This window comes from Rhynchophorus ferrugineus, unplaced genomic scaffold, assembly GCF_030347505.1.
Source record: "Rhynchophorus ferrugineus isolate W39M unplaced genomic scaffold, kcgeb_rfMv2 rfM2, whole genome shotgun sequence".
Classification (NCBI taxonomy): Eukaryota; Metazoa; Arthropoda; class Insecta; order Coleoptera; family Curculionidae; genus Rhynchophorus; species Rhynchophorus ferrugineus.
The window spans coordinates 42,595,461-42,623,277 of NW_027472581.1; the positions used below are offsets into that span (position 1 = coordinate 42,595,461).

The window sequence follows — 27,817 nt, forward strand, 5'->3', positions numbered from 1 at the left end:
ACTCCGAGTCGTTATGAAACCAATCCTTGTAATACCTATAAAGCGGCTTTAAAATTAATCTAAAATCCTTGATTGCCTTAAAGTGAACACAATACAATACCTGGAAATAAATCGGTTCTAAGCCCTAAACTATAGTGGCGTTTGCCAAATATCTCAATCAGATTTAAATAAAACGGCTCTAAATTTGTTGCTAACACAATCAACATGTACAGTAAGCTCTAATTGTTCCCACCAAAATTTGATAGAGAATAGTTACAGGGAATTAATACAAAAAAGTCAAAAATGCATATAGTTACAATTTTATTTAAAGTACATTTTTGTATCTATGATATATAAAACTAAAACTAATTTCTATTATATTACACTGGCACTAACAATCACATCTTTTCTTTGGTATGCCACAACATTCAAATAAAATTGGTAGTCAAATATAATAGGTTACTCGGTGAATTTAAAATTTTTGGCTAGAGTTTAGAATTAATACCTACAGTTCCTACAAAACAAATGACAAAGAAGTATCAATACTGTATCTCAAGGTGACACACCTTTTTTCAGTACCAGTAAGACTATAAATATTGCCGTTATAAAGATTGTGTATACATACAAAATAATATAAATGCTATAGGGGATACATATTATATATAAAATTTGCATAAAAAACTGTGGAAATATGTATATTACAAAATAAATGTATGTCAAATTGCGCTTATTTTAAAGCATTCATAAATATTTGTAAATTAGAAATAAAACTGATTCAAATGCAGGAGCTTAAATAAATGTTTTAAGGAAAGCTATAACAAGTGTCTATAAATCTTGAAATTTATATTAAAAGATATGCTTATTTGAAGTATGTCAAAAGTGATATTATATAAAACGGTATTGGATATATCTATAGTTATATGGTATTTATGTATATAGATCTTAATATAATATATGGAATAATGTAAATATGACATGTCAGATGGTACACCGTCTTCGTGACCACTTTCGGTATATTATTTCAGTAAAATTTAATTTGATATACTAGAAAAAAATATGTAGTGTACATGTTAATAGTTCCAAAAAGAGACAACAAACATTCATTATTTGTAGATTACATGAAAATATGCCACATTTTTGCATAGTAGATTTTACCAAGCTGGATTAGAATGATCCATGAGGCCCTTGATTAATGATCCCGCCATTCTAAAGAACATATATGAATCAATAAAATGTTTCCAATGAATATATGGATACCTACTTTTTAATCATATGATCATACATGAAACTTGGGATAATTGTGATAGTAACCACATTTCCAGCTTTGGCTATAATTTCCTTGATTTGTTTGTCTTTTAATCCTACAACATTTTGACCTTCTATTTCCAGTAATTGATGTTCAATAAGAACTCCATTTCTAGCAGCCGATGAATCTTTAATAATGGTTACTATTTTGCCATTTTTAAATTGAAATCCAAGTTCACCAGCACTATCCTTATGTAAAGTAATATTTCTTTCGAATGGGCGATCACGTACTACCACTTTAATGCCATTAACAGAACATTTTTTAAATATATCATGTACCTTATCCATTGAAAATCCTAAAATGGCAGAGTGAAAAAAATTGCAAAGAAAACAATAACATTTTATACCAGCTACATTAACACCATTGATTTGTAAGATTTGATCTCCAAACCGTAAACCAGCCAAAGCTGCTGGAGATTTTTCGACCACAAGAGCCACAAAAATTCCCTTATTTATTTCCTTAACACGTAGGCCAATCTAATAGCAATTTTTTAAAATTAATTTACAATTAGTACAAATCCTTATAAATTTTATTACCTTATTATCTTTGTCTTTACACAGAGTTAATTCTCTTATACCATTAGTTACTTGAGCTTTTTGAAGTCCTAGAGATTGTCCTGATATTGGAGCAATCATAGTAGTAGCACCAACAGGTATGGTATTCTAAACATAAATATAATTAATGCCATTAAAAGTTTAAAAATTACTTCAAAATCACTTTGAATTCATCATTCAATACATGGAGATTTATAAAAAATTGTTTATGAAATTATTCTTTATGTGTATTCTGTCTTGTCTGTATGAGGTTGAATTTAGTTAAACCAAAATGACTATCCAAAAATCCTAGGCCAATTTCCGAGTATAATTCGATAACTGAAGCAAGAAGGCTGATTTGGTAACCATAGTGATTCAGGCGATAGGACGGTTATCCTACTGCTACGGGGATGGATGTAAATTTAAGTTTTGTGATTGTTCATAGGGCAAAGTGTAAAAGCCAATGAGGAAACGAACCAGTAAGCAGGCCGTGTAAAACCTGATATCTTCTGCACATCTCGCAAAGTTGATCGCTCGCCTGTCTATAGACTACCGATAACTGCGATTTAGAGCCACGTTAAACAATACGTCCAGTCCGGATAATCCTCTCATTTGGTAAAATGGAAACATTAAAACACAAAAAAGAGGCAAGAAACCGACATATAAAACCAACATTGAACAAACTGCATCTGCAACTTAGCACAATAACATATTAAAACCCCACTTCCTCAAACTGAATTTAGCTGTATTGACGACGCAGCTAGATTTTGGATTTTGTTAATCTAAAAGTTTAATGAGAAACCTTTTAGATGAGTCACATGTTGGATACCTAATAGTACATTTAAATCAAATTTCAGCTTGAATTCATTTGTGATTCAACTATAAGAAAAAAACTATTAATTTTTTTAAATAATACACAGAATGGTACATCAATTAAAGAAGAAAATGATAATTAAAATCCAAATGAATACCATTCTGGATGACCTATAGTTTCTTTTAATGTATTATCTTCATGGCAACAACGGTTTTGGTTTAACCTATGATCAGACAATTATATATAAGAACAATATGTCTTAGGTCACAAGAAACTATGAACATTACTTTCTCATAAAAATAATTCATGTTAACTGTATTATTCATAATATTAATAGCAATAAAAGTGATTAATACTTGAAATAAAACAATTAAACATAACATGTAAGAGCATATCTATAACATTAGTCACACATTGAATATACAATTGTAGTTTAGTATATACTATACCTGTTGGTAAATTGCAATTTGCTCATGATGGCTGTATTCAGGCATATTTTCTTTAATAACAGCTTCACTTAACTCTAAACCCATATAATTGCCAAGTGATGGATATGCATTACCAACAACAGGGGGTCCAGATTCTGTACTGTATGATACCGGATTAATGGATGGTGCATGGGCAAAAACTGCATTAGCCTATAATATAATTTTGTAGATAATAAGATAATTTAATATTATTTTATATTATCCCCAATGATAATTTTACCTGAATTTGAGCTCTGCCCATTTGATCCACTTTCATATCTTCTAAACTTGGGTAAAGAGACATTTTTGTTAATTTATCAAACAATGGTTAAAGACGGGATGATATTGTTTTTATTAATAGCACAGGAAGAACGATATCTAGTATAATCGATTCAGCTGTCAAATAGATTGTTCTCTTGCGTTATGATTATGAATCACTCAACGTAATTTAAACCACAAACTGATAAAAATACCTTTATAATATTCGTATATATACTACAGGAATAACAAATATTGTTGAATTTTAACATATATTGACAATAATATGACAGTAATCACATGATTTGCAGATGACAGAGTGACACTTTATGATTATGAGTATCAGGACTCAAGTGTATTAATATAAAGTATATATGAAAACACTAATTATTTCAAATAATGTGAGTTTTTAATATTCTGCCGAAACTCCGTTAAGTGTAGTGTTCTCACATAATCCTAAAGTTGTAATTAAATCTTTTTCACAAGATATAGAGGTTATTTGTGTTTTGTGGTTTTTCTATGTTTACGACTAATGATTGGACATATGTTCAAAACACTTGGTATTTTTGGGACCCTAGTTATTCTGATAGCTTTATACTTTTATGATATAAATGATTCTTTAAATAAGTTAGTTAATAAACACAAATTTATATTGTTTTCTCATGAGGAGTTGGCTTTTTATGACGGAGTTCAAAAACCATACCTTTACTTATCAATACTCGGAAATGTTTTTAATGTTACTAAAGGATACAAACACTATGGAAAAGGGCAACAATACCACTTCTTTGTTGGTGAGAGTTTCTGTTTTCCTAATATTAATTACTTTTTAACTTTTATTACAAATTTGTAGGTAAAGATTCCTCAAGAAGTTTCATAACTGGAAATTTTGATGAAAATGATATATCTGATGATGTAAATGGACTATCACCAGATGAACTTATTTCTCTTAATAATTGGCTGAAATTTTATAAAAAAGAATATAATAAAGTTGGATTGCTTGTGGGACGATATTATAATGAACTTGGTGAACTAACTCCTTATGCTAGACAAATTAAAAAACTTATTGTAAAAGCTCAAAATGTAGAAAAGCAAGTGCAAAAAGAAAAACATAAATTTCCTCCTTGTAATGTAGAATGGGATGCAGAGAAAGGTAGTAGAGTGTGGTGTACAAACAAAAGGTATTATATTTGATATTTACTTCTGAGTTACAATTGTATATTGTTATTTTTAGTGGAGGGATACAAAGAGGTTGGATTGGAAAACCAAGACAGTATTATGAACCAGGATCCAAATCATATAGGTGTGCATGTATAAATTCAGAAAACAATGATCTTGGTGTAATTAAAGAATATCCAGGCTGTGATAAACATTCTGAAAGTTGTTATGTGGATCTGACAGATTTATAATATTAATATTGTAATAGACATTATTTGCTCATTATTCTTAATATAATTTAAAAATAATAAATATTTTATTATGTAAAGTAAATTATATATATGTATATATATATATATATATATATATATATATATATATATATATATATATATATATAATCGTAATAGAACGTCAACAATCTACCCATGAGCAATAAGTATTATTATATGATTTCAGTTATATAATATAACTATCCTGACTTGTAGTAGATCACTTCAGTAGGTCGCGCTGAATTAGTTTGTTGGATACATAATATGGGGCATCGACGATGACTCGCAATACTTTATTCTGGAAGTTCTAGAGGATATCTATACTAGACTTGCTAGTAGTACCCCACAGTTCAATACCAAGCTGTTTGCGTTTTGTAACTGTATGTTTTTTCCATGTCAAACGTCGATCGAAATGCATTCCCAGATATTTAACGTTGTCTGCTTCCGGAAATTCATGATTATTCAATTTTACTGAGGGACATGTTCTTTTACAAAAGGTGAAAGTCACATGGGTAGATTTTGTCTCATTTACTTTGATACGCTACGTTTTCAACCACAATTCGACTTTGTTAAGATGAAGTTGAAGGTCTCTTGTGGCTGATATTGGATGTGTGATGATAAAGCCGCTGTATCGTCATCATATATTGCAACAGTAGTGTTTCTTGAGGTCGGTAGGTCAGCTGTATACAATAGATATAACAATGGGCCAAGAACACTGCCTTGCGGAACACCCGAATATATTGGGTGTAGGTCAATGTATTCGTCACCCTATTTGACAATAAAATGTCTGTCTATGAGGTACGATTTCAGCAGTTGAAAGTGCGTATGGAGCAAAAACTTTTTCAATTTAACATGCAATCCAGTGTGTCACACCTTGTCAAAGGCCTGAGAAATGCAGCGGAGCAATATATTTGATCGTTTAAGTTCTTGTTAATTTGGTTGACTAATCTATGTATTTGTTCTATTGTTCTGTGTTTATTACGGAAGCCAAATTGATGGTCTGGAATAATAATAATTCTCCCCTCTGTGATGATTTTGAGTATAATGTATAATTTTTCGAATAGTTTAGAGATCATAGGTAACAGGCTTATAGGACGATAAAAGGAGACGTCTTCTGATTTTTTCCCAGGTTTAATAATAATAATGATTTGAGCCACTTTCCAAGTGTTAGGAAGGTAATCAAGTCTTAGCATGGCATTAAATACGAATGTTATTAATTTGATGCGCTTTCCTGACTCTTTTAAGATACTTCCAGTTATTAGGTCAAAACCAGGAGCTTTTTAGAATTGATTTCTTTATGTATTATATGTTTTACATCCTTAACAGTAAATACTGCATTTAAATATTTAGAGAAAACTTCCGCTTTATCTTTATCATTCCTAGCCCAGGTATCAACAGTCAATTGACGTTTTTAATTTTTTTGTTACTTTCCAGAGAGAATATTCCATTGCATCAGTTGGCGTTAGGTTTTCTAAATAGTTTTGAATTCCTTGATTTTGTTCCTTATTTATTAGCTCTTTCAGCTCTTTTGTGGCCTTGTGAAATTTTCTGTTTTCTTCTGTTCTGATTTGTTGCCAAGTTTTTCGCAGTTTTCTCTTTTCGGCAATTTTTTGTTTAGTTATAGATGAAATATAATTAAACTTTCACCTTTGACCAATTCTCTGCGTTTTGCTGTTATTAATCTAGAACTCCATATTACCTGTTTTGCATTGTAGTCTCCTCTGGCAATGAATCTATTATCCAGCGTGTTAAACCGTGGTATTATTCTGCCTTGTTGTTGTGTTTAGGTGGACAATAGATAGCACTTGTTGTTAATGGCCCGTGCACTTCTTCAATGGTTACACTGGTGGCTTGTAAATATTCCTCGCTGAATTTCTCTCTTTCACAGTATTTTATGTTTTCACGGATAATTATAGACGTTCCTCCATGTGCTTTATCATCTTGGTATGTTGTGTGATACAGCTTGTATTTCGGAATCTGTAAATAATTTCTATCAGTGAAATATGTTTTGGATACCATCATGATATCAATATTTTGTTCATATAAGAACATTTTAAGCTCTCTGGCATGTTGCTGGAGTCCATTAGCATTCCAGACGGCTATTAGGCTAGCTTCGTAACGACGACGGTGAGTAAATTCATCAGTGGACTCATTTGCTCCATAAGTTTACCCACCATTTCCTCTAATTTACTAATAGTATTGGTGCTTTAGGCGAGTTGAATGGTATTGGCTGTTTTGGTGGCTGTAAGTTTCTCTTAGTGCTAGATAAAATTTTTGTTGCAACGTTTTATGGACTAGGCATCCTCTATAATTTGCAGGATGGTCACCGTCGCAGTTAACGCATTTTACTTTATCGTCACGTATTTTGAGCGTGCAATCATTGGTCGCATGCTCTCCTCCGCATTTCACACATCTATACAACTTGCGACAGTAAGTTTTGGTATACCCATATGTTTGGCATATGGCGCATAGTGGGATGATTTTTTTTGTCTATGGAGGCTCACATTTAATGACATTGTGCTCCAAATACTTAATCTCGGAAACATGTTTATTATTTTCTTTTGGCTTCAAATCAATATAAAACATTGGCAGTGACTGCTTTGTTGCATGCTGTTTAATATTATGTATATTTACAACTTCGTGGCCTTTTTCAGCTAGAGCTGTGTTTTAATTGTGTTTGAATCTGTGGCGTGATGTAATTCTTTTATGACGAATTTTAAAGTTTTTTCGAACTTTGGTCAAAAAGTATAGTATTGCCTGTTTCTATTGTCCAATTCTCTTATTAAAACTTTGAAATGTTCAGGGTTAAACATTTGAATCTTCATTGTTTCAAATCCGATTGTTTTTATTGTGTAATGATTACATATTGTCTTGAGCTAGTCATGCAGATGTTTAACAACACCTACCTTATATATTGTTATTGGGGTGGTCTGGGAATTGCTTTTGCTTTGTTTTCTTTGTTGTTCTGGTTTTCTTCTGTATGTTCTGTTAGGGCACTGAAACTGTTGTATGTTTGGATGGGTTTTTGAAGCCAATAGTCGCTGATTTTCGTCTGTCTTCGGACGACTTGTTCTTCGGGACTTCTCAAGCGCTTTTTTGAGGGGTTTCAGTTAGTGGCAGTTAATCATTATTTCGAATAGCGGGTGATTCAATTGATAAATCGACAGAAAGGCGTTGTGGATTAGCCATTATGTATTGAAATTAACCGTACAGATCACTTAACAGTTATTAAAAATTCTCACCCTACAATGGTTGAGAGTAGGTTTTAATTTTTTATGACAGGCACTTTTATGACAATAATAGTAACTCAGATGTTTTTCTTTACAACAGAGCGTTCTGAAAGGTACATCCACACTCCATGTATGCATGTGAACATTAATCCTTATTCCAATTAAGAAAATACTAGAATTCAGTTTTATTTTAAATTAGCCCATGTATGTTTATTTTTGAGCCATTTAGAAAATTTAATTAGAAAAAATATTACAAAATTAAAAAAGACATTACAAGATTCAATAACAGACAGTGACAAAGGCGACAAGACGGTCCACCTACTGTTGCGATAGTCGCGGGTTCGAATCCTGCTGGGGCATGGTCGTAAGTGTATACTTGTGTTTGTTTAATATTTGAGATTGTCCTAGACAAGTGTGTAAAATCCGACAAGGGAAATGGTCCCAGTCACGTCGTAATCAGGCTGGGTAAGACCGGATGTCTTCTGGGAAGATTTCTATGTTGGTCAATCGTCAGTCGGTAGGCTTAATGTTGAGGATCGTGGTTGAGAGCCCACGTTAAACTCTAGGCCCAGTCCAGATAAGTCCTCGTTGGTAAAAAGAAGTCTTTAAAATATAAAAAAATATATTATTACAGATAAATGTAAAATATACAAAAGCTTACTAATATTTCTGATTGCCAAAAAGGGTAATTATTTGAACCATAATATATAAAATATATATCTTAAAACTAATTCTGAGTCAAACTAACAATCCTAAATTATTTTAGAGATTGAAAATAACAGACGGTTGTTAATGTTTTTGTTACGAAAAGGTATATTTTTGAATGTATTTTCTAGGATTGAAAAGATTAATTTGAGGGACTTGATAAATAGATATCATTACCGTACGTAAGATATTAATTAATTGACACTGAAGATAAATCAGGTCAAAAAGAAAACTTAGTCTAAATCATGACAAATTAAGCATACACTATATACTAAAATTTAAAAATAAAAACAAATCGAAAAGGAACTTGGCCACTTATATATAATTAAATTTGTTTTGTCCGCAATTTAATTTTATGAATATGACAAAATTATATTATTTTTGTATTGTTTGGGCTCCGACCCGACAAACTGATCAGTTGGTAGTAGTTAAAATAATATTGTAAATAGATTTAGCTAGGTATTAAGCTAAATTGTGTGTATATAGTAGAATACAAAATACGTGTACTATATAGGTTAAATAACGTTTTTGTTTATTTTTATTTAGTTATTACGATTACATAACGATTATTATATACATATTTTATTTTAAAACGGTTTTTTTGTGTTAAAAATCTAAGTTTGATTATTATTTACTTTTTAGTGAGTTCTTTATTTATTTTTTGAAGTCGGTTCAATTAAACAGATTATTTTATTTTTCTCTTTTAGTGTTAGATATTTATTCAATAAATTATGCAGTTAGTTTATTAAGTATTACAATGGGTAGGTCAAGTAAAGGTGCAGCCCGTATGAAGAAAATATGAACAAAGAAACAATGATTGAAAATATAGAACGGTTCAGTCATCGGGGTCCGCAACTTAGCTTTGTTTGAATCAAACTAGAATAGCTATAAGAAGCCGTCGCCCCCGCCGGGAATCGAACCTGTAACCTCCGCCAGTGAGCTGAACGCTCTAACCACTGCACCAGTTGCCTGCAATATTTCTACAGCTTCCCATATGATATGGCTAGTGCTTTAAAAGCAAACTGATCGACTTTGGTAAGCAAACGCTTACTAAAAGCTCCTCAAAAACCCCTGAAGCGTATAGTAGTTCGGTCTCTACTTTCATTATCAGTTTACCTAAATAACTTCAAAGTATACAATTAGTTGTCTGTTCGTCCGTTAAGGAGTTGTGTCTTCCGTCACATCAGCTCAGCAATAACATTATACACAAATATCTGATTATTTTAGAACAGATAGAAAAATATGTGAAAACATTGTACGTGCCTTTTAAATTTGAGGTTTTCCTTCGATTTCTCCGGATTCCACCATTAGATCCTGACTTGGTTCCAATGTGACCATTTCAGAAGTTCTTCCATTCTTTCGAATAAAATATAATTTTGAATATTGGTCCATTATTGACGGAGAAATCGGTGAACATACATAAAAAAATATACAGTCGAACATAGAACTTGCTCTTTTTTTGAAGTCGGTTAAAAAATATTTATATTGTGTGAGCCCCCCACCACCACTTAGTAACCTGTAGAGTGGCCCTACGTCACCACCCTAGGTCAGGCCCAACTAGTGTTTACGAGTGTATTTGATTAATTGCCATCCTTTACACCAACCGGGCTCAATTCTTATTGCTTACCAGCGAATGGTGGCAAGGCGTAAAGACTTGCCGGTAATAACCGGCAACAATGAGAATGATCCCGCAGAGGAGAATCCGCCTTCTTAAGGGAAGAAATAAGACAGTTAAGAAAAGTACTTTCTGAGCCCAGGAAGTCTATCGACACAAAGAACGCCAAAACCATCAACGATCACGATATGAAATCTGCAACAGATTCCACTGATGACGAGAGATTTCAAATCCCTACAGTAAAAAAGAAAAAGTGCACCTGGAAAGAAAAACCACCTCAGACACCGACGTGATTCACCACACCACCAGAGGGTAAATCTCCAACGAGGTCTTCATCTCCCACACTACGGCGAGGGAAATATCTCAAAGTTCCACCCAGGGGAAACTACTAACAGCACTGCCCGCCAAGAATTCACAGTCAACGAAAAGTCAGAACAGTTTAAACCCAGCTTCCCAACCGAAATAACCCAAGACTACGCCAACTAATAATTCAGCTAGTCCAACCAGCCAGCCCACCGCACAGACAGCAAAAACAACCAAAATCCCGCCAATCGTATTACGAAACAAGGAACACTGCAGAAATCAGAAGAATTTGTAAAGCAAACAGCTTTAAATCATAAGAGAGTTCGTAGAGAGTGTCATGTAACAAGAGGCCAGAGAAGAGCTAGAACTGCTGGGCTTCCACCCACGATATAACCAGGTGGCGCAATAAGGATGGCAAACCAATTGCTATCATGGAAGTGGTCGTACCAAGGGAAGAAAGACAGATATTCAACCTCAAATATTTCATGGTTCAAGCAGTAAAAATTGAAATTTAGCGCAGTACCGGCCAACCCACACAATGCTTCAACTGCCAACCCTTCGGACATTGTCATGGACTGCTAAAATGCATGGAATGCGCAGGCGACCATGAAACCAGGACCTGCACAAAAGATAGATCTACACCGGCCAAATGTAGCAACTGTGGAGAGTCACACACCTCGAACTACTCAGGCTGCAGCTGCAGACCCACAGCAAAAACGTTAAAATCCACCTAGGCGAGCTCAAAAATCAACATTTCAGTCTGCGGAAACGGCGGAAAAAGGAAAATCGCTAACAAACTGGTCAGCACCAACCAACCGCCGCAACCATAAACTACACAAGCCAAAATTTACATACCTCAGGCTCAGCTCGAAGAAATCAAAAAGATTGGTTTCCAAACTCTTTCGCTGCAACTAGCGGTCATGTTCGTGCCCGTGAATGGATATTAATCCACCCAGATCCCTAACCCTCATGTCTCGGAACGCACATTCAGTACGTAGTAAGAAAGAGGAGCTCATCGACGCACTGGTAAGTCATAAGATCGACATAATGCTTCTTCAGGAAACTTTCCTGAAACCCTCTCGCAGTTCCAGCAGCGGTGAATGCACCGCAATCCTGATTAAAAAGGGCATTCAGCACTACTCAACACCTTCACCGCAGAGTAATACAATAGAAACAACTTCTATCATCATATCCTTTTCCGACAGGCTAGTTGTTACTTTTCGAGGACGAAACTGCCAAGATAATCTTCGGAGATTTCAACGCCAGCCATTCCCTTTGGGGAAATCCTTCATTTAATCGCGCCGGCGATCACATCCTCGAATTGAGTCTTAGTTCGGGCCTAGGTCTGGTTACCCCTTCGGAGCGGATCTACTTCCACTACCAGCAATATTGGTCAACAAGCATAGACTTTTTTTATCGCCCAAAACATCCTAAATCCCATAAACATAGAATTTCTCAGCGAACTGAACTCCGACCACTGTCCAGTCATACTGACTGTAGGAGACCGTCGCCTCATTGAGACACCATTGTCTAAAACTACTCTGAAAACGGACTGGAAGAAATTCTTGGATATTCTCGTGAAATCAGGACCCATTCCGACAATTAAAACCCCAGAACAAATCGATATCATGAAGCTCACTCGTGACATTCAAAACTCTCACAAGCTGGCTACAATTTCGATCCCCCCTTCGGCAGTCACAAATCGTAACTGCCACCAAACATCAGGGGAATGATCCGCCACAAGAATCGTATTATGTGTGTGTCATTATGAAAAAAGGAGCAAACAATTCACCTTCAAATTACAGGTCCATCAGCCTGCTCAGTTCAATACTCCAGGATTGCAGAACGAATGATCCTATTCGCACCAAAGTGATTCTCTGAGCAGAACCACATCATCCTAGAAGTCCAATATGGGTTCAGGGCCAAATACTCGTGCGCTCATCAGACTACTCGTTTGTCCGCTCACATCCAAAACGCACTAAACAGAAAACATATTCTTTGTGCTGTCTTCCTGAACATCACAAAGGCCTTCGACAAAGTTTGGCACATTGGTTTAATATATAAACCCATAAAAGCAAGCCTGCCTACCCATAAATCTGATAATACTCCTGAGGTCATTTTTGTCGGAAAGATCCTTCCAAGTAAGGGTGGAAAAATCCCTCTCTAGCACCAACACAATTAGTTCCGGAGTCCCCCAGGGCTCTCCACTAACACCTGCCCTTCTTAACCTTTACATGTTCGACATTCCAATGAAAAAGAGCCCTTTTCTCAAGTGCTCGTTCCCCAGACTGGACGCACATCAGATTTCAGGGTCAATTTTCCCCAGCCATGAAATGGCGAAGATTTTGGATATTAGAAATTAACCCCCAAAAAAACTCAAGCCGCAACCCTTCACCACAAAAAGATATCAGAACACACAAGCTCCAGGCGGACAAAACACGAATCCCTTGGCATGATAAGGCCACTTATTTAGCTGTCATTTTTGACCGCCCATTCACCTAGAGAGAGAGAGATTCACCTAGAGACCCCAAATAAATAAAGCTCAGTTGGGAATGAATGAGCTTCTGAGCTGGTTTCTCGAGTAAGCCATATATATCAGTTAATGTTAATGTTAATGTTAAGTTAATGTTGTGTAAAAAGTTGTATAAGTGTTTATAGTGGACTTTCAATGCGTAAAAACTAAAAATATTAATCTATAATACAATGATCTTTGGACGGTTATCTAAAAAATAATCAAAATATACCAGTTCAACTGCGGCAGCATTTCTTTATGTAACATTATTTAATGATTCCTAAATATTTTGGAGAGAAAGGACTTTTTATTTTATATCTTTGACATGATAAATATATTTGCACATATACCCTAAATTTATCTGCAGGTCAAGAGGTTTTCATAATCATTGCGGGTAATAGTCTATCATCGGATTTCCAAAACAGAATTCCCGCAATAATATATTAATCTACATTAAATGATTTTTCAAATTATAGCGGTTGATGTTTGTTATTGTGAGTGGCAATGTTGACACATTTTATTGCTTTATTAATTTTTATAATTTTCTATGCTACTAAATTGATTAAGGTATAACTTTTATTATCTAGTATAATACCCACATTATTTTTATTTAAATAAAGGACATTTTTAGATTTGCAGTACATGATTTGCAAATATTATAATAAAAATACGACTACATTGGCAACGCTGTTTGGCTGACGTGTAATGTCACCCGTTCGCTTATTATTTTTTATTTCCCCCTCCAATATAAGTGAAAACCACTTTTAAAAGGTGAGGAAAACATCTTATTTTTTGTGCCAACTTTGTCAGTGTGTGTGGAAGTCGTCTAGGTGCCATAAATCATTTAGTTTATTTATTAAAATTTTTTTTTGATATAATAGAGCATTGAACATATCTAAATCAAAAAATGGCTAAAGTTAAAGCAGGAACTGTTGTTGATATTTTGGGAGATGAAATGACCCGAATTATATGGGATGCCATAAAGGAAAAGCTTATATTACCTTATCTGGATATTGACCTTAAAGTTTACGATTTGGGCATAGAAAATAGGGACAAAACTAGTGATCAGGTAAGTTAATTGTTAAAAAATTGCACTAGATCACTATTTATATCTTAAAAACTGTATAAAATCCAAGAATTAATTCTGTAGACAATTAAACAAAATAATAGTATATTGGTAATATTTATTAACAGCTGTAATTTTACTGTTTATGTATTTAAAGTGATGCAATATTTATGTATATATTAAGGCCTTCAGACCATGTTAAGGGTCAGTATTATTTATTTATTATTCATTTTTTTTGGACTGACCTTGAATTTAATCAATATTATTGATCACAAGAAAATTATAAGAAATTGTTATGTACACATACAGGTAACAGTAGACTGTGCCGAAGCAGTAAAGAAATACAATATAGGAATAAAATGTGCCACTATTACTCCAGATGAGAAGAGAGTGGAAGAATTCAATCTGAAACAAATGTGGAAATCACCAAATGGAACTATCAGAAATATATTAGGTAAAACTTTAATGAAACTGATGTATATTTTTGTTTTATCAATATTTCTGTATTTTAGGTGGCACTGTATTTAGGGAAGCTATTATCTGTAAAAATATTCCACGGTTGGTCAGCGGTTGGGAAAAACCAATAATTATTGGAAGACATGCACATGCAGATCAATATAAAGCAACTGATTTTGTCATCCCAGGAGCTGGCAAATTACAATTGGTTTTTGAAGGTGTTGATGGTCAAAAGATCTCACACACTGTTCACGAGTATAAAGGAGCAGGTGTTGCTTTAGGTAAGATTAATTGCTTTATTGATAATTTGTTGATGTTTTTTATTCTGTACTATCTATGTTAACGATTTAATCATATGATATTATTTAACTATAATTATTTAAAATATTCAGTTTTGTTTTCTATTATGTGTTTCAACAGTTTTGTTTATTAAGTAGACTTAATTATTTTATCAGAATACCTGTGGTTCTTAGAATAGATATAATGTTTTTAGATTCTGTTATTTCAGAGTACAAAGTTCAGTTACTATGTTACACAATGATTAAAGATAATTACCTACTTAAAAACATATATCTGTGTATATTAACAACTTTTTAAGTGACACATCTATAAAATCTAAAAAAATTAACATTTTTAAGATTAAGAAAATGTTCTGATATAGATTGGCTAGAATATTGAAATAACAGGCTATTCACTCAGACCTTGAATTAAAATGTTTCTCATTTAATATGTGTTAAAGTTCCTTAGTCATTGTGTATTCTGTTTTGCATATTTTTGAAATGTACAATTTTAGTAAAGTAATACATTTGCCTTAAGATATAATTAATTACAGCTGTACTAAAATATTTTAGATATAATTGATTTTAAATTCAAATGATAATTAAGTTTTTGTAATATTTTTTTACATAATATATTAAATGCCATGTTTGTTTTTAGGTATGTTTAACACTGATGAGTCCATTATAGACTTTGCCCATTCTTCATTTAAATTTGCCCTTGATAGGGGATATCCCCTTTATTTGAGTACAAAGAATACTATTTTAAAACGATATGATGGAAGATTTAAAGATATCTTTCAGGCAAATATAAATATTATATATCAGATTATTTTAACTAATTAAAAATATTTTAGGATATTTATGACAGAGAATACAAACCTCAGTATGAGGCAAAAGGAATTTGGTATGAACACAGGTTAATTGATGATATGGTTGCATATGCCATGAAATCCGAAGGTGGTTTTGTATGGGCATGTAAAAATTATGATGGCGATGTACAGGTTAGTATAATGGATAAGTAATTTAAACATTTCATAATGTACTACCTTAATTTTTTTCGCATATTTAGTATGAGAGTAGTTTTACAAGATCTTTTAATCATAATACAGAATTTGTCAAGAAATTCCATTAAATTGTTAAATGTGTTTTCATAAACTTTTAAGTGGTGTTTCAAGGTTGAGTTTCGTTAAATATTTATAGCTTGGCCATGTTAATATTTTAGTGTTCACTTCTTAACTATGCAAATATAAATACATTTTAATGCCTTAAGAAACGGCATTTAATATAGTAATTATATATAAATTACTTATAAAACAAGTTAATTAATCACATAATTTGGTTCAGATATTTCAGAATTTTATTAATCACGAATTACGTAAGATGAGGAAGATATTTATTAATCAGCCTTAAAAGATAAACAGCGTACCAAGGTCAAAACCATTTAAAAAAGTATTATGAAAGAGTAACGTTTTTGTACCAATATTTGTCCGCAATGAATCAAAAAAATAATTTTAAATTGTGGGTACCTTAATTTTGAATTTTTATATCAACTAGTGGAGTAAGTCGTAAAAATGATAGTGGTTATGAATATTCTAGTATGTAGCAGATGTGAATTAATAGTTTTGGGTAAACTAATTTTCCCCACAAATTTGAAAAAAGAGTTAAATTTAAATAAGGAACAACCATTTCACTCTCACCAGGTTGAGTAAGATCAGTTGCTTTGTGAGTATTTCCAATTGGTCACTTTCCTGATAAAACCTTTTTAATAAAAGAAAATATAACAAGAAGACTGAGAAAATTTTAAAGTCATACTTCTAGTAAATTATCTTTTTATAGAAAACATTTTAATGTGTTACTTGTATTATATTGTATTTAATAAAAATAATAATGTTATTGTAGAGTGATTCAGTTGCCCAAGGTTATGGATCGCTAGGTTTAATGACTTCAGTACTAATTTGCCCTGATGGCAAAACTGTCGAGTCAGAAGCTGCTCACGGAACGGTAACTCGTCACTACAGAATGTATCAACAAGGAAAGGAAACGTCAACAAATCCAATTGCATCTATCTTTGCTTGGACAAGAGGTAATATTTGTAAATACATTTTTAATAAATAAGATTTTGTTATTATCTCTACAGGTCTTCTCCACCGTGCGAAACTTGATAATAATCAGCCTTTGACTGCTTTTGCGAATACCTTGGAAGAAGTTTGTGTTGAAACTATTGAGTCTGGTTTTATGACAAAAGATTTGGCCATTTGCATTAAAGGGATGAGTAAAGTTCAAAGGTCTGACTATTTGGAAACTTTTGAGTTTATGAATAAACTCGCCGAGAATTTAAAGAAAAAATGGTCTGTCGTACAGGCAAATCTTTAATCCGCTGTATTAAGTGTGAAAGTGTACCTTGACATTTATTATTCACATTTGATTTTTATTCTTTTAATTCCCATTATAGGGAGAACTGTTTTTAATCTTTTATTTTTGGTGAAAGGCAAAAATAATGTATATCAAAATATATAATATATATTTATAAATTCTTATTAATTTTTTTTATTACCATCCATTTCGTAATATTAACATGCATGTATTTTCTTCCGACATTTATGTAACTCATTTAAAAAATAAATTAAGGAATAAAAAACAAATTAAATTTAGTGCAAAAATGGTAAAATAGCTATGAAAAGTTTATAAAACGACACTTAAATATTATTGTTTGTTCACAGAGGCATGTTATTTTAAATCATTATTACAATTAGTTGTGTAAAATCTTTCAAAAGGTGATTCAGATAGACCTTGTCTAAAAAGATAATGATTGGAATGATGAAACTGGAAAGTGATTGTGATATAAATACTTATACGTGAATTCTGATTTCATGCAAGCAGTGTTGTTAATTCAATAGCTATAGTTTTTTTAAGTTAAAGGTATTCATATTTTAATCTGCTCATATTTAATTATATAATTTAATTTTGTTATATGTTGATAGTACTACATCATAAATTTAAAACACGGCGGTCAAACGTCAAAAAACTAATATTATTTCAAAGTTGAGATTGGTCAGTTTGCCAAGCTCAATCGGTCTACTGAAGCTATATAAAGAAAAGTGTTATTAAGATTAAAACTAAAACTCTTTCGAACGCATATCTTGCCAGTCTTTGTGTATGGTGCCGAGACTTAAGACAAACTATCCGATATCGTACTAGACAAAAAAGTTTAAGATGTAACAATACCTGAACAGTTGAGAAACAAATCAAACAAAACTATTTTGACAAGGATTAAAAAATCCTCAGACTAGTGTGGCGAAGTCGAACTTTTGTGTGAAAGACATAGCGAAGAGCTCCGAGAAAAAATAGATCAAGATCATAGACAAAATCTAAAATCGTTGATAAAACATATGGTGTGTAACACACGAAAGTGTTTCATCATTTCGATTACATTGCATGGTCGACCATCAACTTAATTTAACCACTGAATATCTATGAGATTTTCTCCGTAGTAGTCTTGAATGAGGCTGGGAAAGACCACATACATGTCTTCTGGAATGGTATCGAAGTTGGTAACTCGCCTGTCAGTAGGCTCAATGTTCAAGACAGTGGTTTGGAGCCCACGCTAAATATAACAAAAAACAACACGTGTATAAGAATATACATGCTATTTAATTTAAACAGAATCAAGCAGCTAACGATGAAATATTTGATAGGTACCAAATAAAAATACATATTAATTTTGTTATTACTTAAAAGCTGTATTAACTCTCAGTTATATATAACATCACTCACTTAAACTTAAGGAATTTGTAACATTTTTACATGAGATCAATTTGTGTTATATAATATATATTATGGACTTTCATATTACATAGATTTTTAAAGCTCTTGGGGGGAAATTATAACTAATGACTAGTTTTTTAAATTTATAGATAATATTTACAATTTTAATTATATAAATTATTTTTATACATAAGTTAATATAGTTATGTACATTAAAATATTTTGTAAGAAAAAAGTTAATAGGATGGACTAGTTAAGTAAGATATACATCATATGTTATTTAATTAAATTGCACTACCTGCTTCAAACTACTCTAAACACATCATCGGTTCAAAAATAAATCTATACTAATAAATAGTAATTCAGTGTATTAACGACTATTGATTTTTTTAGTTAAAGTACATCAATTCAATTTTAAAAGCTAGCAGTATCATTTTTAAAACCACTGATACCTGTATAATTACCAGATAAAATGCTGGATATAACAGAACTTGAAAGACTGCTCATATCTGATGACATATTAGGGTAATCAATTTGTTGCCTTAACTGTGATGTTTTCCATATATTTTCAACATTACTCTCTAAAGAATCTGATGGACTAGGCAATATTGAATCATTAGTGATTGTAATATTTGGTGGTGGCGTTTCCGAACTATTATCATCTATATCTAACACAGCCATTAACTTCTTTTCACTTTTAATATACTCCAAATAATTTTTAATTTTAACCGTTAAGAATTCTGGGGCTTCAAACCCTTGTAATTCTTGAAGTTGCAAATTAGGATTATTCTTATATTCATCACTTTCAGTAAGTTCTTTTATATCTTCTAGAAGCATAATATAAATTTTGCCTCCATTAGCTGGAAGTAAATTTTGTGACTGCAGCCATTCTTTATCTTCTTGGTCTCCACAATATCTTAATAAATTAGGATGCCTGACATATAGTCTTCCTCTTGTTTGTCCATAGCCTAAAACTTTATTAGCTCTGGACCCCATTATAAATAATGTTTCTCGCTTAATTCTATCTGGGTTCCACTTTGGCCCATCTCTTTTCAAAGAAAATTTACATCCCAAATTATCATTGTAATAACTTGAAAGGGTTTTATGTTTTGGTCTTTTTGTAGCTATTGTTAATGCTGAATGTTCCAGATCTAATTCTATATCTTTGCGTTTTAATGGCTGATGAAAGAGTGGACTCTGGAATATTGATAAATTATATAAAGATTTTTTAATATACAGTGTAAACATTGTATTTACCATTCTTTCCAAATTTTGATGCCGTAAATCCACAAAACTATTTTCTGAATCTGCTTCACTTTGACTACATTCATATGGTGAATTTTCTCTTGATTTTGATGTATACATTATCTTAGCTTCCTCTAAGATGTGTTTACATAGATCTCTTATGTGATCATCATTAATGCTTTCTTGTCCTAGATTGTTTCGTATATTAGCAATTGCAGGTTGGAAAAATTTCTGAAAGTGTGATAGCTAATAATAAATATAATATTTTAAGTATCATAGCTTACATCAATATATTTCTTTATGATAGTATCAATATCCTTGTTTACAGCAGCTTGTATATTTCTACGAACTAAATCCAGTGACTTTCCAGGACTAGTAATGCTGTACTGCCTTCTGTGGCTATGGTTTGCAATTTTAGTTCCATTTTTCACCCCTAAAGAACTTGCTGCTATATTGAATAATGTTACTTGTCGCATATTAAAAGTGTTTTTCTGCAAAATATTACCTCTTATAATTTTGAACCATTCTTTAAAAAAACTAACATACTAAGGTAAATAGTAAAATTAAACTTACCCAACTAACCATATTTTGCTTGTCTTCTGACTGACCAGGGGCCAGTGGAGGGATCATTTTGTTAAGATCCTTTTTTAAAAAAATCTCAAAAACTGTTTGATACAGTTTTACACATAACCAAAAACCTCACAAGAAATAAAAACCGTTGGCCTAGTTGATATATCACAAGATCACATAAATTAAATATAACATAAATTATAATGAGTTATAATTGTTAAATAAACTTGATTGAAATTTATTAGAAAAAAAGGTAAAATGTTCTTAAGATATGTCAAAACAATGTGTTCTAAAATAAATCAATACACAGCAGTGGCCTCTACTGGTAATTTTACGTATTCCTAATTTTTAAAATTGTACCTAGAAATCCGATAGAATTTTAGATAAAAATTTATTTTTATATTACATCCCTATAAATGTTATGTATTATTTAAGAAACCTTAATAATAATTATAGTAATTATTAATATTTTTGAACAAAATCAAGCTTTTCGATTTTTAACATGAAAAACAATCACCAAAGATGCATTTAACTTTCTATTTTAAAAATGCCTATTGCTAAAAAGGTTTTTTAGTTGTGATTTTCTATACGAATAAGTATTTTGATTACCATAAATTGTTTAAGGTTGAGAACATATGGATGATAACGAACGATTTGGTCACATTAAACAAATGAAATATTTAGTGTCTAACATTTGTTTGGTGACAGTTAGAGACCTTGTAGACATTGCTATCATATCATAATCTTATCATTGATATCGACTTTAGAGTAACATTTAGAATATTATTATTAAGTAATAATTAATCAATTAATAATATTAATTAATGCATTAAGTATTAAGTAATTATCCACATGCTATTTATATATAAAATAATTGCCATACTAAATACTAATTACCGTATGACTGTTCATATACGTTTACTAACGTTCGAATTACTGTATCTAGCGTCAATATGATTTCCAAACATCCTTGTAGACAAGCATGCAATATCGTCTCATCCTTACGTGAGTCTTTTGAGAGGCAATCACTTGTACTCTTATCTTGCTCATGATCTCAGTTAGGACTTCACATTTTGGTTTTAAGATTCTTTCAATGTCAGATTCTAAGAGATTCTAACCTATAGAAATGTATAGTGATGCCACTCCATCATATACCAATTGATTGCTTTGGTTTTCTGTGATTTAAAACTGGAGACTTTGTCGTCAACAATGACAAAGCAACAAAGCAAGAATTAGATGATGAAGCTCCAGCTCAAACTCGAGACACGAGAAATTTCGGATAGGTTAGCAGTTGACGAATCCACTGATTCTAGACATCTACATACCGTAAGAAATATCCAATAGCAGGAAAAAGGGCTACCACACAAATCAATTACCATTTCGAACCGTTTCAGCAGTGCAGTTTCATTCCTGATCACGAACAAAAGGTTTCCTGTGTTATATTGTGTTTGGCTATGAAAAGTGCATACAATATATTCTACAATGCGAAGCGCAAAAAGTCATTGGTTAGTCTAGGAGATCCATTTAATAGGTCAATTGAAAAGTCCCTGGCCTACCATAGTAAAACATATTTTTTGGCAAAATTAGTTTTTTTTATTCAACATAATTTGCTTCAAGGGTGATATATTGATTATAGCGACCCTCCAATTTTTCGATACCATTTTTGTAGTACTATTTGTCCTTTGGTTCAAAATTGGCCTCAGCTTCGCCAATCACATCTTCATTCGACAAAAATTTCTTCCCAGCGAGCATTCTTTTGAGATCCGAGAAGCCCAATTCATAGATTTTTGACACGGTGCATTTTCTTGGTGAAGCAGCACTTTCTTTTTCTTCAAATGCGGCCGTTTTTCGGCGATTTCGTCCTTCAAACGGCCCAATAACGCTATGTAATGGTTGCTGTTGATGGTCCTTCCCTTTTCAAGGTAATCAATGAAAATTATTCCATGCGCATCCCAAAATACAGACGTCGTAATCTTGCCAGCCAACTGTTGCGTTTTCTCATGCTTTGGAGCGGGTTCTTCATGTGCAGTCTAATTGGATGACTGTCGATTGGACTTTGGACTGAAATGATGGAGCCATTTTTCATCCACTGTTACATATCGACGCAAAAACTCGGGTTTATTACGCTTGTTATCATCTTCAAACACTGCTCCGAATCATCAACTCGTCGTTGTTTTTGGTCAAAAATGAGCTTGCGCGGCACCCACTTTGCACAGAACTTTCTCATACCCAAATATTCGTGAATGATATGATGTACACGTTCAGTTGATATCTTTAGAGTGTCTGCTATTTCATTCAATTTCAATTTATGGTCATTCAAAATCATTTTGTGGACTTTTTTAATGTTTTCGGCCGGTAACAACTTTTGGGCATCCACTGTATTCATCGTCTGCACCGATGCTTATTTTACCACGTCCAAACTTAGCATACCAATCCTTAGTGGTTGATTTTCGTGGGGCAGTATCCGGAAACTCAACATCAAACCAAGTTTTTGCTTCAACTGTATTTTGTCCTTTCAAAAAGCAATACTTTATCAACACGCGAAATTCCTTTTTATCCGTTTTTTTCACAATAACAAAATTTGCTTCACTCAAAATGCTATAATTCACAAACTAATGAGTCTACAGCTGTCAAATTTATACACGCATCTTTTGAGGGTTAGGGCCAATAAAAACATATGGATTTTATTCTACTAGCGCCATCTATGTGTCAGGCCGGGGACTTTTCAATTGAACTGTTAAAATGCCACCGAAGCAAACTATTCAAAGTCATAAAGTTTTGCTGTGTAACATATATGCTGGGGTTAACAAGTTGTAATGTATCACCAGCTCAATGAAACAAATCGAACTATTTTTTGTTACAAAAAACGCCAGCAATAGCAACAGAGGCAGTATCATCCATTTGCAAGAGTTGTAAAGGATATACTGTTGTACCTTAAATGGGAAGATAAAAATATGAAAGTGTTCTGCAATTTTTGTCCATCCTACGTTTTCTTCTGTTTGCAAATTTGGTAATTACTTCGTCATTAAAATTGTTTATTCCGGAGGTAAATTGTTTTTCAATAGATAGCATAGAATAAGCTGTTAAATGATTTTTGGCCGCTGATTTTCCGACGTTTTGATGCGCTTTAGCGTTGAGAAATACTTTTCGGCTTCTGATATTGTCATGGGAGTTGCTACCATGATTTCTAATAATTATCTAGTCTGCTTCAACGTGTCTCCTAGATTGTTTGCTATTAAGAATTTTAGAAGAGGTACTACACCATTTAACGTCCTGCAATCATTTCTTGGAGAAATAACAGACAGTTCAGTTCGTAATCGTTCTTTATCAAATATGCGATAAAAGGAACATACGGAAGTGAGTTTCCGAAAAGAAAAGTGAATATCCATTCATTTTTTAAATAAATGTCTCTATTAAATTTACGGGTGTAACTTTTCCCTCTACTTATTATACACCAGATTTCTAAATAATAATATCTGGTAATGGTCTTTCTTTGTAAGAATATTGTAAAAAATTCTTCACATTAATTAAATTAAAGACCACTTCATAATCACAGTTATTAATATTGGTATTATTAACTGGCCGAGAATCGCGTAAAATTTCGATACAGATAACTAAATGACTAAATGACAGACTAAATGCAGCGAAATCTTCACTTAAATATCGGCCTTGTTTTAAACCGTTTGGATGGACACGGGAGTAGTGGAGTGCCACGCTGGTGTTTGAAGGAGCTCGCAGAGCACGATCGTGTGGCCCAGATAAATAATATCGATGGCGATAGCTTGAGTCGGTAGCTTACCGACGATGGGTTATTCCATTGGTCCACATTGCGTCCGTGGCTCGCACTTATAAACTCGCACCATGGCTGTTTTTTTTTATCATTTATTACAACAAGATTTCGAGGATCCTAAGTGCGATTTGCTTTTTGGTAAGTAATCGAAAATATTTTAGTGTGATTACATAATTATTTTTTGGAAGCTTCAGCACTGCAGCGCTTATGCACCAGTCGTCACTGACGCAGTGTATCACGAGCCATAGCGTCTTCTGATTAGCACTTGATCCCATAGCATTTCTCATCAGATCAATGAAGCATGGCTTGCTTGTGGGTTTCGAAATGCTGAAAAGTACGAAAATGGAAAGAAGTTGCAAAGAATGTTGGAAAATATTTTAATTAATATATATTGTAGTAATTTTTCACCATGTCTTTTTAAAGAGAAAGCATGCCTAGAATACATACCTAAACATATTAGATGCTTTTAGAATGATAAGTAACAACAAATATAAAGATAATAAGATAAAATTCAAAATAGATTCCATTTTCCATCCATATTTGGATATTTATTCAAAAAATAATTATGCTTTCATTTGATATGATGCACATGAATGTAAAATGGTATGTTCACCTATATTCTTAGATGTGGCACAAACTTTCGATAAGGTATGCCATGACGGCCTTGTTCATAAGCTACAGAAAATGTTTGCGAAACAATATACGGAGTTATTCAAATCTTACATTACAATCAATGTTTAGAGTTAAACACAAGGACCCTACTCTACAGTAAAATAATCTAAAACAGGTGTACCATAAGAAGTGTATTCGGGCCAATTATTTACCTACTCTACAAATGTGATATACCACAAATGGAAAATATCACGATGTCTACATTTGCTGATGACACTGCCATTTTTGCTGTCGGAGATAATAGCGAAGAAACACGAAAATTATAATAGGCAAGTGTCAATATAAATAATTGGACCTGGACTTCGAAAATAAACATTAACGACTCTGGATGTGCAGTTCACGTATAATTAGATGATATCATTCCATATAGCAACAACGCTAAGGAACATGTAAAAAATAAAAGGAAAGAGCTGGAGTTAAAATATTGGAAAATGTATTGGTTATGTGGATGAAATGCACAATTATTAATACATAATAAATCGCTATTATGTAAGCAAATATTGAAACCAATATATGGGAATGTTCCGCAAAAATAAATATAAATACAATACAAGTCCTGATACGGAGCAAAGTCGTGAGAAGTATTGTAGGTGCACCAAGATACTACAGGACTGATTACTTTCATCGAGTCCTTCAAATACCCGCTGTCAGCCAGGAAATCAAGAGAATTAGAAGGAGACATGAGGACATACTCCATTCTCATGTCAATATCGAGGTAATACAAGTCTTGGATAACAAGGGAACAGAACACAGATTCAAAAGAATCAAACCGTTTGATCTTATGTTGTGTAGTACAGTGAGGTGCGTTTAATAGAAACACAGTAGTGTTATTAAATAAACATTATTACACCAGAGACTAAGATAGAACGGATGGGTCTTCCTAGATATACACCTAAATTTATGTTAATGTTCAAACAACTTGTAGGTTAGTCGGCAACAACTAGTAACAATGCAGCAAATAAATTATAAAAAACTTGATATGATAAATAATTGCAACAAAATTGAAGTTTTTAAATAGAAATTCTTTTTATGAACATCGGCAACATCTTATCAATTACGCATTGAAAACAAGGCAACGCGGAAATAGTGCTTAAGCAGGATGTGGACCAGTGTTACGCATCGGCAACGTTCTTCTCGGCTACCTGCATTGCAGCGTTTCGTCTTTAGATAACAAAAGCTTTCCGGTTCTGGGTTCTACCGGTGACATTTACGTTTGCAGTGGTAAACCACCATAATAACAACTTGTTCTTGTAATGAACTATATTTGCGGTTACCTTTTTTTGGTATTGTTCATATTTCGTAGCATTTAATATATCGTTGAATATATTGTCAACGTAATACTTATTCGTTATTTGGACATTCTAATTTAGTAATAAAGCATATATTGCAGTTGAAACAATTAATAAACTTAAACTAGTTGCGGCAATAATTTTAAAATTTAGTTTAGGTTTTTGTTAATTAATACTGTAGGGCTAATTTAAAATCCACGGCGTAAAATAAAAAAGTATGTTTAAATAAAACAATATAAAATAATTTAACATATGAAACAAATAAAAAAGAGATTAAGTTAAAATATATAACAACTACTTACACAATAAATGGCAAAATAAATGAAGCAAATGCTAAGTGTGCGGGATTTTAATGTCGAGGTGGTCTGACGACAGTTGAAAAAACGAATGAAAACAAATGAAAATGTATCTGAACAACCAATTTTCAATAATTACAAGGGTCAAATTAAAAATAAACACGAAATATAACAGAGATGGGTGATTATCTTGACAGATACTTCTAACGTAATGAAATATATATAATATGAACTGATAAGTGTACGATAATTGGATCGACAAGTAAGGATACTGATGATGGATGGTATTGATAATAACAATAACAGGCAATGACAATGACGCACAATCATAATAGACAACAAATAACATAAAACGGACAATAACGATAACTGATAGCAATAATAAACTACGCTAGGATAAAGTATGACATGTGCACATGGTAAGTAGGGACGGTAACACGTGACGTACCAGCTTCTACCCTGACACCTAAAATAATGGACGTGCAATTAGATTAAGGGAAGATGACACTCGTGATTCAGTAGATCTGTGTGATCAATCAGTGATCAATGTGTAATGGCTCAAAGGAAAAAGTTAAATGCAAATATTAGATACGTTGATACCAAGAGTCAGCAGAAATCACTTTCGGTGGCGTTTGACATGTCATTTGAAAAGTCCCCGCCTGACACATAGATGGCGCTACTAGGATTGAATTCATATGTTTTTTAGATAGCCCTAATCCTCAAAAGATGCGTGTATAAATTTGACAGCTGTCGGATCATTAGTTTGTGAATTATGCATTTTGAAGTGAAAAAATACAGTTGAAGCAATAACTTGGCTTCAGTTCAGTTGATATCTTTAGAGTGTCTGCTCTTTCATTCAATTTCAATGTACGATCGTTCAAAATCATTTTGTGGATTTTTTTAATGTTTTCGTCGCTAACAGCCTCTTTTGGGCGTCCACTGCGTTTACCGTCTTCGGTGCTCATTTCACCACGTCTAAACTTAGTATATCAATCCTTGATGGTTGATTTTCATGGGACAGTGTCCGGAAATATGGCATCAAGCCAAGTTGTTGCTTCAACTGTATTTTTTCGCTTCAAAAATCAATATTTTTTCAACACGCGAAATTCCTTTTTATACATTTTTTTCACAATAACAAAAGTTGCTTCACTCAAAATGCTATACTTTGCAAACTAATGATCCAAATCAAATTTATACGCGCATCTTTTGAGGGTTAGGGCTAACTAAAATACATATGGATT

The 27,817-nt window shown here is 32.7% G+C and overlaps 4 protein-coding genes across 5 annotated transcripts; 2 read left to right on the forward strand and 2 right to left on the reverse strand.

Annotated features, from left to right (window-relative positions):
- Positions 1-283: 283 nt before the first annotated feature.
- Positions 284-3,694, reverse strand: LOC143190986 (syntenin-1). The gene is made up of 6 exons (XM_076395614.1): positions 3,341-3,694; positions 3,082-3,270; positions 1,822-1,947; positions 1,632-1,761; positions 1,241-1,580; positions 284-1,185 (listed from the first exon to the last, which is right to left on the reverse strand). Exons 1-6 carry the CDS (start codon positions 3,401-3,403, stop codon positions 1,131-1,133), a joined length of 903 nt encoding a protein of 300 aa, XP_076251729.1. The 5' UTR covers positions 3,404-3,694; the 3' UTR covers positions 284-1,130.
- On the forward strand, positions 3,689-4,840 carry LOC143190987 (neuferricin). The gene is made up of 3 exons (XM_076395615.1): positions 3,689-4,148; positions 4,208-4,535; positions 4,589-4,840. The coding sequence occupies exons 1-3, from the start codon at positions 3,890-3,892 to the stop codon at positions 4,761-4,763; spliced, it is 762 nt and encodes a 253-aa protein (XP_076251730.1). The 5' UTR covers positions 3,689-3,889; the 3' UTR covers positions 4,764-4,840.
- Positions 4,841-13,780: 8,940 nt separating this feature from the next.
- Positions 13,781-17,486, forward strand: Idh (isocitrate dehydrogenase [NADP] cytoplasmic). Of its 2 annotated transcripts, XM_076395613.1 has the most exons (8): positions 13,781-13,920; positions 14,031-14,218; positions 14,525-14,669; positions 14,728-14,952; positions 15,608-15,750; positions 15,804-15,950; positions 16,849-17,032; positions 17,087-17,486. In XM_076395613.1, exons 2-8 carry the CDS (start codon positions 14,057-14,059, stop codon positions 17,320-17,322), a joined length of 1,242 nt encoding a protein of 413 aa, XP_076251728.1. In that variant the 5' UTR covers positions 13,781-13,920; positions 14,031-14,056; the 3' UTR covers positions 17,323-17,486. The 2 variants fall into 2 exon arrangements, with proteins under 2 accessions (XP_076251728.1, XP_076251727.1); XM_076395612.1 differs by lacking the exon at positions 13,781-13,920 and having other exon boundaries at positions 13,928-14,218.
- Positions 17,487-18,668: 1,182 nt separating this feature from the next.
- On the reverse strand, positions 18,669-20,851 carry LOC143190982 (deoxynucleotidyltransferase terminal-interacting protein 1). The gene is made up of 4 exons (XM_076395610.1): positions 20,533-20,851; positions 20,244-20,450; positions 19,972-20,190; positions 18,669-19,911 (listed from the first exon to the last, which is right to left on the reverse strand). Exons 1-4 carry the CDS (start codon positions 20,587-20,589, stop codon positions 19,129-19,131), a joined length of 1,266 nt encoding a protein of 421 aa, XP_076251725.1. The 5' UTR covers positions 20,590-20,851; the 3' UTR covers positions 18,669-19,128.
- Positions 20,852-27,817: the final 6,966 nt, after the last annotated feature.

Excerpts from the sequence above, each read along its gene's own strand:
- LOC143190986 (XM_076395614.1), bottom strand. The coding sequence starts at position 3,403 with ATGTCTCTTTACCCAAGTTTAGAAGATATGAAAGTGGATCAAATGGGC. Across the intron at positions 1,762-1,821 it reads GTAAAGACAAAGATAATAAG|ATTGGCCTACGTGTTAAGGA; the intron begins GTAATAAAATTT and ends AATTGCTATTAG. Across the intron at positions 1,581-1,631 it reads CAATGGTGTTAATGTAGCTG|GATTTTCAATGGATAAGGTA; the intron begins GTATAAAATGTT and ends CTGCCATTTTAG.
- LOC143190987 (XM_076395615.1), top strand. The coding sequence starts at position 3,890 with ATGATTGGACATATGTTCAAAACACTTGGTATTTTTGGGACCCTAGTT. Across the intron at positions 4,149-4,207 it reads ACAATACCACTTCTTTGTTG|GTAAAGATTCCTCAAGAAGT; the intron begins GTGAGAGTTTCT and ends ACAAATTTGTAG. Across the intron at positions 4,536-4,588 it reads GTGTGGTGTACAAACAAAAG|TGGAGGGATACAAAGAGGTT; the intron begins GTATTATATTTG and ends TGTTATTTTTAG.
- Idh (XM_076395613.1), top strand. The coding sequence starts at position 14,057 with ATGGCTAAAGTTAAAGCAGGAACTGTTGTTGATATTTTGGGAGATGAA. Across the intron at positions 14,219-14,524 it reads GGGACAAAACTAGTGATCAG|GTAACAGTAGACTGTGCCGA; the intron begins GTAAGTTAATTG and ends GTACACATACAG. Across the intron at positions 14,953-15,607 it reads AGGAGCAGGTGTTGCTTTAG|GTATGTTTAACACTGATGAG; the intron begins GTAAGATTAATT and ends GTTTGTTTTTAG.
- LOC143190982 (XM_076395610.1), bottom strand. The coding sequence starts at position 20,589 with ATGATCCCTCCACTGGCCCCTGGTCAGTCAGAAGACAAGCAAAATATG. Across the intron at positions 20,191-20,243 it reads TCATAAAGAAATATATTGAT|AAATTTTTCCAACCTGCAAT; the intron begins GTAAGCTATGAT and ends TCACACTTTCAG. Across the intron at positions 19,912-19,971 it reads ATCAAAATTTGGAAAGAATG|AGTCCACTCTTTCATCAGCC; the intron begins GTAAATACAATG and ends TCAATATTCCAG.